At 63.0% G+C, this 14,994-nt stretch overlaps 1 protein-coding gene across 1 annotated transcript in view; it reads right to left on the bottom strand.

Moving 5' to 3' along the window:
- Positions 1-4,079: 4,079 nt before the first annotated feature.
- The window catches only part of GPR107 (G protein-coupled receptor 107), a 65,594-nt gene continuing 54,679 nt past the window's right edge, over positions 4,080-14,994 (bottom strand). The window contains exons 15-18 of the mRNA XM_070058072.1: positions 9,176-9,225; positions 7,741-7,824; positions 6,656-6,777; positions 4,080-4,409 (exon numbers count right to left, since the gene is read on the bottom strand). Of these exons, the coding sequence (XP_069914173.1) occupies positions 4,313-4,409; positions 6,656-6,777; positions 7,741-7,824; positions 9,176-9,225 (353 nt within the window). The 3' untranslated portion in view covers positions 4,080-4,312. The remainder of the gene's footprint in view (positions 4,410-6,655; positions 6,778-7,740; positions 7,825-9,175; positions 9,226-14,994) is intronic.

Here is a 14,994-nt window from a genome sequence, read left to right as displayed (position 1 = left end):
GGAGGCCGGAGGCTGCTGCTGACATCACAGACAACCACGGGGTACTTCCCGGCGTCCACTGCGCGGGGCTGGGCCAAGGCCTGGACTTAACCCCTGCCCCGCACAGGTGGGAGGAGCCGGCCTGGGCTGTCAGTGCAGCTTGACGCTGCTTAGCGGGTGGGGGCCGCGGCAGGGCCTTCTGGGCCCCGCAGTTCTGAAGGCAGAGTTCCGGCGGGAGACCCATGGAAGCCAGGGGCCGCTCAGCTCAGTGGAGTCCAGGGGGAAGTCCCAGCTGTGCTTGGGGCGGTTCTGAGGGAATGGGCAGGAGGGGACTGCAGGGCGGTGGGAACTTCCCACCCCTGCAGTGGAGGCCCCGGGGCACTCAGCCCCACTGTATGTAAAACAGGCTAACCCCTCCAGGGAAAACGAGGGGCTGAATGGCCTCGAGGGGGCACAGCCATCTGGTAATCCCGCCAGGAGCAGCGTGTGAGCCCGTCCCAGCCCCCACGCCTCTGCCAGGGGCAGCAGCAGCGCCCGGGCCGCCTGACTGGGAAAGCCCACGCGAGCCCCAGCGTGGACACCTGTGACTCGCAGCTGACGCGAAGCCGTCGGCTTCTAATAGCCTCTGCCACGGATCTGCTAAGACACCTGGAGCTCCCTAGTTGGTGTCGCCATTGTCAGGGAGAGAAGTGGGAGGCAGTTAACTAATTTAATGAACGAGACCCACAAAGAAACAGAGGAGAGGGAGGTGCGGAGGGCGCTGCACACACACGCTTCCGTCACAGAGCCTTTATTGTACACATGAGCAGTACCTGACCCGACCCCGCCGTCACGTTTACATAAATACTCTGCCGCGATCGTTACTGTTAGAAGGTTACCGAAGCCCCCTGCACCCCAGTTTAACCTGAAAAGCAAATGCCACTTGTAGTCCTGCAAGCCCCCGCTCAAACCCAACTTCTGGATTCCAGGCGTCTGCGTGCCCCTGGGGTCACGTGCACAGGCAGACGCATCGGGTGGCGCCCAGAGGCTGCGGAGGCCAGCGCTCCCCGGTCTTGCAACCTCACAGCACCTTCCGCACTACGGAGGCTGACCTCTGGCCCCACTGCCAGCTCTGGCTGCGCCACATCGCATCGCTGAGAGCTGACGGCCACAGGGGCCACCGGGTACTTCCGCTCCACTCTGACCTCCACTGACTTCATTCTAACTCCCCCTTCCGATGGCCAGCTGCAAACCGCCCGCCAAGAATCCCCTGATCCGGCTGACCACGGCCCACCGCGCCCCTCAGTGTTTTGGGGTACGCGTCCATGCCCCAGCGGAAAGGCAGCGTTCTTCCAGCACAGCCCCCGTGGACAGGCACAGCGGCTTCCCCAGGAGAGCGGGCCCGCGTGCAGGTCGAGCAGCACCGGCGTGGCCCAAGGTGCGCGTCTCACAGACCGCCTGCCCGCAACACCCAGGGAAGCGCGTGAGCGGCCCTTCCGCGACAACTGGGTGTTCCCACATCGATGCCTTCTTGATCAACCAGGAGGCACGGGTGTAGCAGACATCAACGCACTGAGTCCTGCAAGGAAAAATGAGCGGCAGCCCGGGCTCCAGTACACAGCGCGCTGGGAGGGCGGGGGCTGGGCCAGCAACCTCAGGCCTCGCCCTAGGGGCCTCCTGGACAAAGGCCGGGGCGGGGCGTGAGGCCGGTGGGCTCCTGCACTCCCCTCTGGCAGCGGACTTGCCTGAAGACCCAACAAGCCACGCTCTGAGTAAGGTGACCCCCCTGTGAGCCTCCCCACATGGCTGTGGCCCCACAGCAAGCCTGGCGGGAGGGAGGGGAGGGGAGGTGTGGGGCCAGGGACAGTGGAGACTCCACCCCAAGTGGCACGTCCGGGGGGCAGCCTGGCTGTATGTGACGTGGTCTCTTAAAGGAACCTGGACTGAGACCAGGGCCTCTCACAGGGGAGCAAGGCCCCAGCCCGCCCCGCCTCAGGAGCCAGAGGCGCCAGCCCACCAGTTCCAGCCGGCACCCTGTGCGCATCACTGCTAACCTTGGAAGCACGGAGGGACCGCGAGACAGACAGCCCCAGTCCTTGCCGCCGTCAGGAGCCGGGATCAGGGGATCAGTGATGGCTCCTATTGTCCAGAAAACGGTTTTCTAGCAAAATGCATGCAACTTGTTAACCTCGCGGCTGGTGGCACCTGCAGTCCACGCAGCTCTCCACGGAGCGCGGACACTCTGGGGCAGCTCTCCACGGAGCGCGGACGCTCTGGGGCAGCTCCCTCCACGGAGCGCGGACGCTCTGGGGCAGCTCCCTCCACGGAGCGCGGACGCTCTGGGCAGGCAGGCAGGCAGGCAGGCAGGGAGCACAAAGCACAGCGGTTCTGCCACGTGCAGCCCAGCTCTCCTGCCCCGAAACACCGCAAGGGCTCCAGCATCCAAACACGGGGTGACGCCAAGCCCCAGAGGACTCTGGGCATCAGGCAGCAGGGAGGCCGCTTGTGAGCTGAGGGAGCGACCGGCAGCGGCCCCAGCAGAGCCGAAGGCTGGGTCACAGCTTAGGCCACGGACGAGCGCCACATTCAGACGGGGCGGGAAGCTGACAACGCTGCTTGGAAGCCTGGAGCTGCGGCCGGCTTTGCCACCTTGGGCTGAGGTTCTGAGTTCCGGTATCACCACGCTGGCTTGGACCCTTCCTCTAGCCCCGGCACAGGATGGGCAGCCAGGCTCCGTGCCGGACGCTGTGGCCAGTGCGCCCTCTCTCACCCGTGCAGCCCTGTGCTGAGCCCTGCGGGCTGCCACCTGCAGCCACCGGCCACTGGGAGCGAGCAGGGCGCCAGTATGGGAGGTGCGCCCGGCGCTCAGGCTGGGCTCCGTGCTCTTCTCTCACTCACTCCCCTGCCTGCACCCCAGTCTGGGAAATGGGGACCCCTCCTGGCAGGGAGGGGTCATCACACCTCTTGCTCTTGCCAAGGACCTGGGAGCCCAGGAGGGCCTGGGGGGTCACAACCTGAGACCCCACTCTTGCAGCACTGGTGTCGCTGATGCACAGGAATGGAGTGCGGCCCCACCTGTCACACAGCTCCGAGACTGTACAACATGAAAGCGAACACTTGGGGTACACCTGCCTTCTCCCCAAGACGGGACAATCCACACCCCCAGAGGCCCAGGGAGGTGCCTGTTCTTTGGGAGTCAGCAGGGGTGGGCGGGGCAGAGCTTGGAGGGGGAGCGAAGTGTGCACAGTGACCCCACTTCCTCGGGACACTTAGGGAGTGACCCCAGCACAGAGGTGGCTGAGAAATGACCTGGGGCACTGTCACCCTCAGCCCCCATGGCTTCTCACAGACCCCAACTGGAGATGAGAAAGCAACCCCAGGACGCTGCTGTCACCCGGAGGCGCAGCTCCCCGGTGAGCCCGGCAGGGGTGCCCTGGACTTGCTGGAAGCCCCCAGCCCTGAGCACCAGCGCTCCTGCCGGCACCATGTTCTGGTCACAGGGCCTCTGAGTGTGTCCCATCTGCGACTCAAAATACTGCCCACCCCACCCCAAGTGTGGTGAGAGCTGCAGTTCCCTCACCACTCAGACGCCCGCACGCACTCACCTCCCCCTGCGCCTTCCCTGCAGCACGGGCCCCAGCCCGGCAGCACCTCTCTGGGGAACGCTCACTGTACTTAAGCCCCGGCAGAAACACCACCTCCCTGGCCCCTCGTTGACCCGTAAGGAAAGTCCTTCCCTTCTTAAAGAACAGACAGCTCTGAGAGGGAGGGGGCGGGGCGGGTGCCGCGTGGCAGCCAGGACCCAGGCTCTGGGAGCTTCCATATCCTTCCGTGCACCTGGCAACACAGACCCCACAGTGCCGTCAGACGCCCGGCCTCCGGAGCTGTCAGAATCCGGAACAAGGGTCTGGGGTCGCAGGGCCAGGAGCCGCGGGCAGGGCTGCACTCACTGAGCCGACTCTGCTTTTCCACGGTACCTGTCGGCCCCTCCGTGCGCTGTGCCGTGGAGACAGCCCGCCCGTGCCTCCTGCCCAGCCACCACCGCGCCCTGGGTGCAACACACACGGGGCACAGCCGCGCCCCTCAGTGCTCCCAGTTAAAAAGAAAAAAAAAAAGAAATCTAAAAACAGACTCTCTTCCTTTTATCCTCCTCTGTCCCTCCCCCCACCGAACGCTCCCACCTGAGGAGTCCTAGCTGCCTGCCACCAGCCGCAGACCCAGCTGAAAGCGAGAGGCCGGAGGCGGCGCAGCCCGCGCTGGGGCTGTCGGGAAGCTCCTGCTGGCCAGCAGGACCGTCAGTGTGTGAACAGTCTGCCGGGCGCCGTCCCCGGCGGGCGCCGGCCCCGGTGGGAGGTCACGCCGTGCCCGCCCAGCCGCCCGGGGGCTCCACGGAGCCGTTGGTTGCCTTCTTGACCTTCTTCACGTTCTCCGTCACCCCAGACGCCGTCACTCTGAGGAGGGAAACACAGCAGTCAGGGAACCGCCTCGTCTCAGACGCCCTGCAGGCTGGGGGCCCTGGCCAGCTCACTCGACCTCTCTGTGCTAAGCATAAACACATCCCGCTTTCCAGAACGGTCGCAGGAAACCGGTCTCCAGAGCACCCACGACAGCCGACCTCACCGACCGCCATTCACCTCCTGCCTGCCCCCAGGACTTTAATTTATTCTTTAATTACTGATTTATTTGAGAAGCAGTTAGAGAAGGAGAGGACTTCCATCCACTGGTTCATTCCCCACATGGCCACAATGGCTCAAGCTGGCCGATCCAAAGCCAGGAGCCAGGGGCTTCTTCTGGGTCTCCCATGTGGGTGCAGGGCGCTGCAGGCGGGGTGTAAGCCGTCAGCCCCTGCAGGGTGTTAATGCGCATCATGCCGGGCAAGCCATCTGCGCGGGTCTAGCAGCCGGCCACCATGGGTCATTTCAGAGTCGTGGGATGGAACCAGGGCCCGTTGAGGAAGAGCCAGGCTGCTTTCCGCCAGCCCAGGTCCCAGTGTCGGTCAGATGCAGCCGCAGCACCAGGCTGTGGGCTTCCAGGGCAGGGCCTTCTGTCTGGGGCAGGCACAGTGTTCACAGCAGGCCTGTGGCTCTGCCCGTGGCACTGCCCGGTGGCGTGAGGCCTCTCCCTCTGAACGCGAGGCCCTGGGAGGACCTCTGGCCTCACGGAAGGGCAGCCGGCAGCCTTCCAGGCGCTCTGGATCCACGAAGGAACAAAGTGGCTCCACGAGCAGCAGAGGGAACCAAGTGGCAAAGGCCCCGGGGCCATCGTCCCACACTTGGCACCACCAGGAATCCCTGGTCAGTAACAGCGATCACACCTGTCGGCCCCAGGACCCAGCCGCCACCCAACAACGGCAACACGGGACCCCTGAGACGCCTCCGGAGTGCAGAGCTTTAGGGGGAAGATGGCTTCCCCCCCTTCCTTCCTGTTGCAACCAAACCCCCGAGCCGCCCAGAGGTGCAGCTGTTCCCAGAATCGAGGCATGGCCGAGCCGTGGCCTCTGGGAAACGTGGCTCTCGGTGGTGAGAGCGGCAGCGGTCCTCAGACCAAGGGCGTGGCTCCCTGACTCTGGCCGGCAGGCTCCTCTCACATCTCAGGCCTGAGGGAGACCGTGCGGCTCCCAACTCGACCTCCCAAGGGCAGCACGGCAGCCCCACGCTGCTCCAATTGCAGCAGATCAGAAAGGAACAGAAGCCTGAGCCTTCTAGAAACCGCCCCAGAGCAAGGCAAGTGTCCAGGGTTACAGCACCACGTGCAAAGGGCAGAGGGGGTGGGCTCACGCTGGCACGGCCACCGTGGCCCTGACAGGAGGCTGGGGCGCGTGTCTACATTTCCTTCCGGATGGCCGGCCAACTGGGAAACTCCGGGTACCATCCACGGACCGTGCGCAAGGTCCCTGGTGGAACGGAGGAGCAGACCCCGCCCTGGGTTAGTCCTGACCTGCGTCTGTGGCTTTTCACCCAACGGGACATGCTCAGACGCTGCCGCCTCCCCTCCGCCGCCCACAGAGGCCATCAGCAGGACCTGCCTTGGGCTCACCGTCCCAGTGACAGGGCTGAGCACAAAGAGCTGTCCCCGGCTGCCTAACCTGCCTGCCAGCCCCAAGACCCAGCGAGGCTGCAGCCGAACTGCAAGGTCAAGGCTGAGGCCCTGGGGGCAGCAGAGGGGAGGGCGAGCAGCCTGAGGCCGACAGCGCAGAGGCGCTCTGTCGCCATTCTTTTCTGGAAAAGGAGGGCCCTTTCCCAGCGCAGTGACTCAGAAAAGCCCACCCGGATGACGCAGGGGTCAGGGGTCAGGGGTCGCCGGCAGGCCCACAGGCAGCTCTGAGGACCACGCCCCGGCCCAAGCCCACCCGGATGACGCAGGGGTCAGGGGTCAGGGGTCGCCGGCAGGCCCACAGGCAGCTCTGAGGACCACGCCCCGGCCCGGGGTCAGGTGGGGCTGCTGGAAGCAGGGCTCGATGATGGTCAGCAGGACGGCAGGTCCCATCTTCCTGGCTAGACCCAGCAGCGGCCAGCAGACCAGACCGGGAGTCAAACCAATCGCGAGAGCCTGAGGCTGGAGCGCCCGCACCCGCACCCGCGTCATCTGTTACAAATAGAGCAGCCACCTCTGGAGCAACTGGTCCACCGCTCACCGCGTCGCTTTCAGTTAGAAAAGGGACGGGGCCGAGGAGAGGGAGGGAAAGAAGGCTTCTTACACAGACTCCATCTCCAGGTCGTCTTCCTCCTGAGACAGCTGCAGGTAGGGGTTGTCTGAAGCCGGGCGGAATTTGTACCCCGTAAGTACAAAGAACACCAGCGTGGCCATTTCATCCAGGAGCTGCAGATTTTAAAACCCACCACACATAAAGGGGTTAGCAACACTCTTCTTCAGAAAGCAGTGGAACTAACCAAACTGACACAGCCCCTCCACGGCCCGCCACAGCTGCAGGTGGTCTGCAGGTTTACTGCGGCCCCCACCAAAGCACCCTTGCCTGGGACACCAGTGGCGAGCTGGTGCTCGGAGGAGCCCCTCACACCCATGGCGCCCACAGCCGGGACCCTTGGAGGAGCCCCTCACACCTACGGTGCCCACAGCCGGGACCCTTGGAGGAGCCCCTCTCACCCACAGTGTCCACAGCCGGGACCCTTGGAGGAGCCCCTCACCCACGGCGCCCACAGCCGGGACCCTTGGAGGAGCCCCTCTCACCCACGGCGCCCACAGCCGGGACCCTTGGAAGAGCCCCTCGCCCACGGCGCCCACAGCCGGGACCCTCGGAGGAGCCCCTCACCCACGGTGCCCACAGCCGGGACCCTTGGAGGAGCCCCTCACCCACGGTGCCCACAGCGGGGACCCTCAGAAGAGCCCCTCACCCACGGCGCCCACAGCCGGGACCCTTGGAAGAGCCCCTCTCACCCATGGCACGCACAGCCACATGTGAGCTCAAGGAAGTCTCCAAAGCATGTGGCACAGACCGTGGCGTCTAACGAGCTCTGCACCTCCTGAAATATCTCATTACTGAAACAATGCTAAGGGGCGAGCGAGGGAAGGTGCGTCCTGAACGCCTCTGGCCCGTGGCTGCAGGAGAGCACCTCGGGCACACAGGGCCAACCTGACTGCCTGAGGCTCTTCTCTTCAAAGACTTTCAAGTGAAAACTAAATCAATAATGCAGTTTCTTCCAGATTTCTCAAGTGGTCCAGCAGCTGTCCTGGACAGACCAGGCCACCCCCAGAGACGTCCGTAAGCACCTGAAGTTACCCCCAAGCCCTGATGCCCTGGCTCTGGGCCTGGCAGCGGCCTACCTGGTAGAGCCACTTCCACTGGAAGGGAACAGCAAGTTTAAGGAGAAACGCGATGATCCTGGTGAAGTATATGTAACACACGATCTAAATGAGCAGGAAAGAAATGAGGAAAAAAAAATCAGAGAAATTAAGGCATCACTTTCTTCCCACAACTTGCTTTCACAAGTTAATCCACTCACAGTCCTAACTAAGGAATGCCGCGGGGAGAGCCGCTCGTCTGCTGCCCACACTGCAGGGGTCTCGTCCCTCGCTCCAGGCGACCACGACCCTGCTCGGCCACGCTGGGCAGAGGACAGGACAAGGCAGGGCCACCCTGAACTCCTCCCCAGCTGTCCGCAAACAACCCCGGGACCTCAGTAACACTTCCCAGCAGCAGACTGCAGCAACAGCAAAACAAAGCCACGCAGGCAAACAACGACTTCTGGTCTCTCCACGTGGATGCTGGAACACGGGAGACGGACGCTCAGAAGAGGCCCGGCGCTACTCTGACAAGCAAGGACGTCTGTGCCCGTCCTCCTCGTGACGGGCCTGCCGGGCCGGCTCCCCGAGCACGGCCTGATCGTGGGCTCCAGCCCAGGGCAGCCGGGCTCGCAGGTCAGGCCATGTCCGCTGGGGACTGCTCACCACCCTCTCCACATGCAGCGAGAGGTGTGTGCCGACAACTGTGCCTGCTCCAGTGGGTGACACAATCCACGGGAAAGGCAGTACGTCCAACCCCAGCAGGGCCTCTGCCTTGCTCTGTCCCACCGCAGTCTCTCGGGTTTGCCCAAGCAAAGGAACCATCTCAAGTGACAGTCAACACGGAAACCGCAGGTGGGAGACCTGGGACTGTTCTCTCAGGACCCAGGAAGCAAACTCAAGACCCACACCTTCCATATGCCAAGAATCTACAACCCTGAGAGTCTCAAGCAAGTCCCATGCGCGGTGCTATCTTAGAGCCTGCTCAGGCCCCCAGAGTCCTGGGTTCAGGCTTTATACAGACTGTCTCAATTGCCTGTTCTGAAGTAGGACCATCAGCAGGAACCTAGTTTCCTGCAGAGAACCCAGACAGATGCAGACACGCTGGTAAATGTGAGTGCTGGGGTGCAGCAAGCAGGCCGCGTGGCGGGCAGTCCCACTCCCCTCCGCAGTGGGCAGCTGCAGCGCCTGCGTGCCCTGGGCAGGGGTGGGAGAGCAGCTCACAGGGGGCCTGTGCCGGGTTTCCATAATCGCTGCATTTGTATTTAACCTCAAGCCTGTGGTATTTCCTAAGTATTTAAAGCCAACATTTTACATAAAGTGACTCGGACATCTCCCCACTCTGCGATCCCGCTTGAGTCTACAAGCAGAAACCACAGAGCTCCAGGCCAGGCTCCCGCGCCTCCCCCACCCTCGGACACCCGCGGCCCCACTGCTTGAGTGGCGCGCGTCCAGATTCAGGACTGGTTTCGCTCACCAAGACGTAGTAGTGCCTGAAAAGCTTCAGCTTTGCTAGGTTGATAGCAGCTGGGGAGAAGAGAGAGAAAGCGAGAGGTTAACATCCTTCCTCACTCTAAAGGCCACTCCCACTCAGTGCTGCCCTGAGGCGCAGCCACGGGGACAGGGGACAGGAAGCTGCTGGGGGCTCTCCCCAGCCTGAGGGAGAGTGGAGGGCCAGCGCAGCGGGCCCAGCGGTGCACTGAGCTGGTGCAAAGGGTTCCGAGGTACTCCCCATGCTGGGGCCAGCAGCTTTAGCCTGCCACGTTGCAATTACGTTGACCCCAGAGGAATCAGGACTTTTCTTCCCCGGGCGCCAGCTGAGCCCTTGAGCCCCACCCTGCGCTGTGACAGTCCGGGAGCTGCCCCCTGGCTGGGATGCAGACGCTGTCAGCCCCCAGGTCCATTCTGCGAAGTCCACTTTCCTTCAAGCGCCTTACAAGAAACCCTTTGCACACCACCTCCCTAGCTCTGACCTCCCTTCCCGAAGTGCAAGGCAGCCAAGCAGGACCACTCCCGACACTGCCTGCAGCTGTGAAACACTGATGACCACAGAGGGCAGCGGGAGCCCTCGCCATCGGCAGTCCTCTCATTCATCATAAACCTTCCCGCAGGAGGCAAATTAATTTTGCTTAAGAGCACTCAATTACTGATGCAGTGTAAGAACGGGCTGTGGTGGCGAAGGCTTTCGCCTTCTTCCTCTCTCCTCTGGCTCATGGGTGGGGGCAATCAAGCTGGGAAATTCCTGGAACCCTGAATCACCTACAAGGTGAGCATCAAGGAGGAGCAGCTGCAAGACCCCTCCCCCGGCCAGGAACCAAATGCATGGACGAGGGGAGGACACCGCGTGTGCCTGGGAGCCCCCTCGGGACGGGAGTGCGGTGCAGGGACTCAGCCCCTCCGCAGTCTCCTGTAACTTACTAAGTCTCTCTCGTCTTCACCTGTACGAGTGAGGCAGGGCCTGGGGCAACCCCGGCTCCTGGCATCCGTGGGGAGAGGGGTGCAGGAGGCCAGCCCCACGCTCACAGAGGAGCTGCAGGACCAGGAGAGGCTGCACTGTGCACATGAACAGGGTCCCCGTGGACGGAGAACCCGTGTGTGCCCGAGCCCCTCGCCGCACGTGGGCTCGCTCCTGCTCCCGGTCCCTTGACCACTGCCGCCTCCTACTGCCCTCTGCTCTTCCTTGTGAGTGACTGAGGACAACAGCCCTGGTGAGAACTGTGCCCTGACAAACGGAAGCTCCACGGCGCCGCGTCAGGACAGAGGAGGGGTGAGCGTGGCTGCCAGGGAGGGATCCCGACCCTGGCCAGGAGGCCAGGGCTGAGAGTGAGGATTTCCCAGAGCCCCGAGCCAGAGCCAAGTGAGAGAATGTTCGGGAAACAGCAAACTCCGAGACTCAGAGGTGAGACGGCTCCACAAGTCCAGGAAGACAGGCGGAGAGCAGCTGGGCAGCGGAGAGGCCAGCAGACGGGGCATGGCCAGGAGCAGAGCCCCACGCTGGTGAGCACCCGCCCTCTGTGCAGGCTCCTGGCCCAGGAGCCTCCCGGGGGCTTTAAGCAGAAGCCCAATCACTGCCACGGTCAGGTGTACGTTTAGGCCCCTCTGTGGGAGAAACGAGAGGCAGTGGAGGTGTGGCCTGGGAGGGAAGGTGCTGACCCTCCTCAGTGTCCAGCTGGGGAGGAGGGCACAGGCAATGGCACAAGGAGACCAGAAAGGACGCCTCAGGTGGAGGCTGGCAAGTGGACCCCCGCCTTGCCTGCCGAGGACACGTGGGCGGTGGGAGGGTGAAGGCGCGCGGGTCTGAGCTGGGTAAGGAGCCCATGGGGGGAGCACGGGCAGGAGGCACCACGCACCACCATGGACCAGCCCCTGGGGGAGCCTGCTCGTCCCACACCAGGGCACCAGGAAGAAGCCAGAGCATGGCGCTGCCCATCCAGGATGGGCTAAGGGCTAACAGACGGAGCTGGGGACCCCCGGGGTGGGCTCTGAGAGATGCAGCCGTGGCAGGCAGAGTTCGGGCTGGCTTCCCGAACTCCCCAGACACGACGGCGTCACCACTCAGACACTCCCTTCCAAGACGCAAGCCAGGGGGAGCAGGCTCCCGACGCCCAGGCTACTGTGCAGGTCACAGGCAGGGCAGTGAGGGCAGGGGCTAAGCTGTCTTCGTGGCGCAGCAAACAGGAGAGCACAGAGGTTAAGACCACAGGCCCTGCACATCTGAGCTTCCTGGCTGTGTGACCTCAGAGAAGTCACCTAACCTCTCAGAGCCTTGGTTTCTCCAACTGTCAGGGAAAGAAAGGCAAGACCTAACCCGGGCTGTTGGGAGAATTCACAAGGCAGGCCGGCGCCCTGGGTTCTAGGACCAGTTGGGGCACCGGATTCTGTCCCGGTTGCCCCTCTTCCAGGCCAGCTCTCTGCTGTGGCCCGGGAAGGCAGTGGAGGATGGCCCAGTTCCTCGGGCCCTGCACCCGCATGGGAGACCAGGAGGAAGCACCTGGCTCCTGGCTTCGGATCAGTGCAGTGCACTGGCCGTAGCGGCCATTTAGGTGGGTGAACCAACGGAAGGAAGACCTTTGTCTCTGTCTCTCTCTCTATCTCTGGCTGTCAAAAAAAAAAAAAAAAAAAAAATTTTTTTCACAAGGCAGCTCCCTACAGGGTCGGGACCGTGTGAGGGGCGCACTGGGCTGGCAATGCTCTCACAAGCGTCCAGACTCGAGTAAACCACGCTGGAACCAGCCTGGGGCTGGTGAGGAGTGAGGGCGCAGAGCAGGGCAGGGCCAGTCCTGGAGGGCACCGGGCGGATGCAGTTCCCCGCCGTTAGGCAAGGGGGGGCAGGCTGCGGCTGCGCTGGATCCCAGCCCCACTCTGCTCTTCCTCCAGAGCCCCTGGGTTAAGAAGCTGAGCAGCCGGCGCTCGCTGGACCACGGGGGAGCAGGCTCCCAGGAGAGAGGGCGCACCAAGGCCAGGCTGGCTATTTCTGACCCCACCGCGAGGAGCAGCAAATATGGTCAAAGAATGAGCACGGGGAGAGGAAACGTGCCCCGGATGGGAGCCAGGAGCCCTGAATTCCGGCCGCTGCACCATCGTAACTCAGTGCCTGCCCCGGCCTGCGCTGCCGTCTCAGGCACCAGGCGCCTCATCTGGAGAGCTTGATTTACGTCCCGATGCCAGGCCGCCCAGTTCCTACGTGGTCAGGCCTGGCCATACAGGCTTCCACACCACTGCGGGGGGCGGGGGATCACGGCCCTACCCTGGGGCTCCCACACAGCTGACCTGCACACGCCGCTCGCTCTCAGCGACCATCAGTCTCCAGTCTGACAACTACTTCTTTAAAAAAAATTAAATTTATTTTCAATTTATCTGAGAGGCAGAAAGAGAGAAATCTTCCATCTGCTGGTCACATCCCAAATGTGTGCAACAGCCAGGTCTGAGCAGGCTGACCAGGCCTCCGGACTCCACCTGGACCTCCCACACAGGTGGCCGGGACCCAAACACTTGAGCCGGCACTGCTGCTCCCCTGGGTGCTCATCAGTAGGAGCAGAACAGCTGGGGTCAAAGCCGGCGCGCCAACAGGAGGTGCGGGGTCCCGGCAGATGTCCGCCCAGCAAACACCTCCTACTGCGGAGAACGCAACAGGAGCCCACCGAGAAGGAAAGGCCGCAAGCGTGCGGCAAGCCGGCGCTGTCGCTGGCCTGGGGAGGAAGGGCCGGTGCGCACGCCTACCGGGCCCTGTGCCTCCAGACACTCTCCTCGCCGCAGCAACGGGCAGCAGCGCGGCCGTACAAGGCCATCCCCTCCCCACCAACGACCTCCCTGGCCGGGCTCGAACAGTGACAGTGAGGACAGCACCGCATGATCCCGTGCCAGCGCGGGGTGAACCTCTCGCTTCAGCCCAGGTGGCGCCCTCGCTGCTGCGTGGCAGGGGAAGGGCTCAGGCTGGAGCAGCGAGTGTGCCACCACGGCACACGGCTCCTAAGTGGCGGTGCCAGGCCTCGTGCCCGTCTGGCTTCCCACAAGGACGGAGGTGTTGACACCCATGCTGGGCACGAAGGGAAAGGCAGTCCGCGCTAAGCAGTAAACAACGGATGATTGAAGGGACACACAGAAGCTACTACGAGGGTGAAAACTTCCAACACAATCGGCCGTGCTTGCAAGGACAGCCTCGGGCTGGAGGGAGGGCGGCCCCGACCATGCCTGCTCCTCCTGCAGCGCCTCCCGCCTCCGAGGGGGTTTTCAGGCGCTCAAAGATCAGCGAAACGCGGACCTGAAGCTGGGACAGCCTGAGAGCTGCCGGGACTCACTCTGGTCTCAGCGACTCCACGTCTGCCAAGCCCCTCACTCCCCAGAGACACGGAGGTCCAGGCCACAGGGGGCCTGACGGCTCCACCCCCACCCAGGAAGCCGGTGCAGAAGGCCACCTCTGATCTGCCTCCCAACACACATTCAGCAATGGCCCAGAAGATGCCACCCACCACCGAACTGAACAGTGAGGGGCCGAGCACTCTGCGTAAGTAAAGTTCCATCTCAAATGATAAATAAAGGCAGCAAGGCAAGCAGTGGCAGCGGCCGGCCAGCCTGGCTCCGAGAGACCACCGCAGCACAGCCCTCGGCTTCCAGCTCACTCCCTACACCGGCGGCCCTGCAACAGCAAGTGTGCAGAGGGCCCTCCCGTCTCTGCCCGCCATGCGTGCAGCCGCAATGCTGTGGGTGCCATCAGTCACATGGCGCTCCCTCCTCCCTCCCCACACCCTGGCTGCCCGCTGCGCTGTCACAGTTGGCAGTGGGCCAGCTGAGGACCAAGGTCAGAATCCCCATTGCCGGTGACCAGCAGGCAGCACCTCAGAGAGAGCACAACCTTCCCTGTATACAGCAGCCACCCAGCGCAAAGCGCCGGCCTCACCACGGCTCACAACCCACAGCAACCTCAGCTGCGGCCAGCCAGGGCCACACCAGGCAGACGCCAGGCCCCATGCTAAGCGGGCACCCAGCACCTGAGAGGCCCGGGAAAGCCCTGGCGATTTGTTCCCTGACACAGCTGCTCCCGTCTGGCTACAGAAGCGGCCTCTCTGCCTTCGCCTGTGGCTCACAGGAACCCGGGGGTGTCCCTGCTAACTGCCCACCTCATAATGTCTGCCAGAAGCTGTGACTGGGCTGATCTGTTGAGGGAAAGTAACAGGTATTTTAGGAGATTAAAAGAAATAAAAAATCCCTGCATTAAACCAGCCTAACAAATATGAGCCCTCAGAAAGTCTGTGGAAAGAAGAATCAGGAGAGGAATTGGGTGTACAAAGTGAGGCCCGTGCACGGCATTTTCCTAACTCACGATCCTGCACGACCTTCTCCAGACCCCACAGCTCTCTAGCACTCCTTCTCTTCAAAACAGTCTCGTTAGCGACGGTTTTAAACCTTTCTAGGTTCACAAGCCCACTGCCCATTTGCAAAAAGCCACAGGTCAACGCACGTACAAAGTCTCACCTGCAGTTTCCGGCCCCCACGGGGCCCCTGGGTAGCAACTCACGGATGCCGTGTGGACACCTGAGTTAGAGGGTCAGCGAGGCTCACGGGATGCGGCCCTGAGCTCAGGGCAGGGCTAACAGAAGCCACATCAGCTCAGGCCCCCAGAGAGCAGGGAGCACCCAGAGTGCTCCCAACACAGCACCCGACAAGCCGGCCGCAAGCAGGACCCTCCCGGCTCAGGGCAGACTGACAGTCACCCTCGACAAAGAGGCGAGAGGAGGGAGGCTACGCTTCGGAATACCCAGGCGGAGGGACCCTCGTTGCTTCTGCCTCTCCTCCCCC

The sequence above is a fragment of the Oryctolagus cuniculus genome, chromosome 1 (assembly GCF_964237555.1).
Source record: "Oryctolagus cuniculus chromosome 1, mOryCun1.1, whole genome shotgun sequence".
NCBI lineage: Eukaryota > Metazoa > Chordata > Mammalia > Lagomorpha > Leporidae > Oryctolagus > Oryctolagus cuniculus.
Note: the sequence above shows the minus strand (reverse complement) of the source record. Positions and strands in the feature narration are given on the sequence as shown.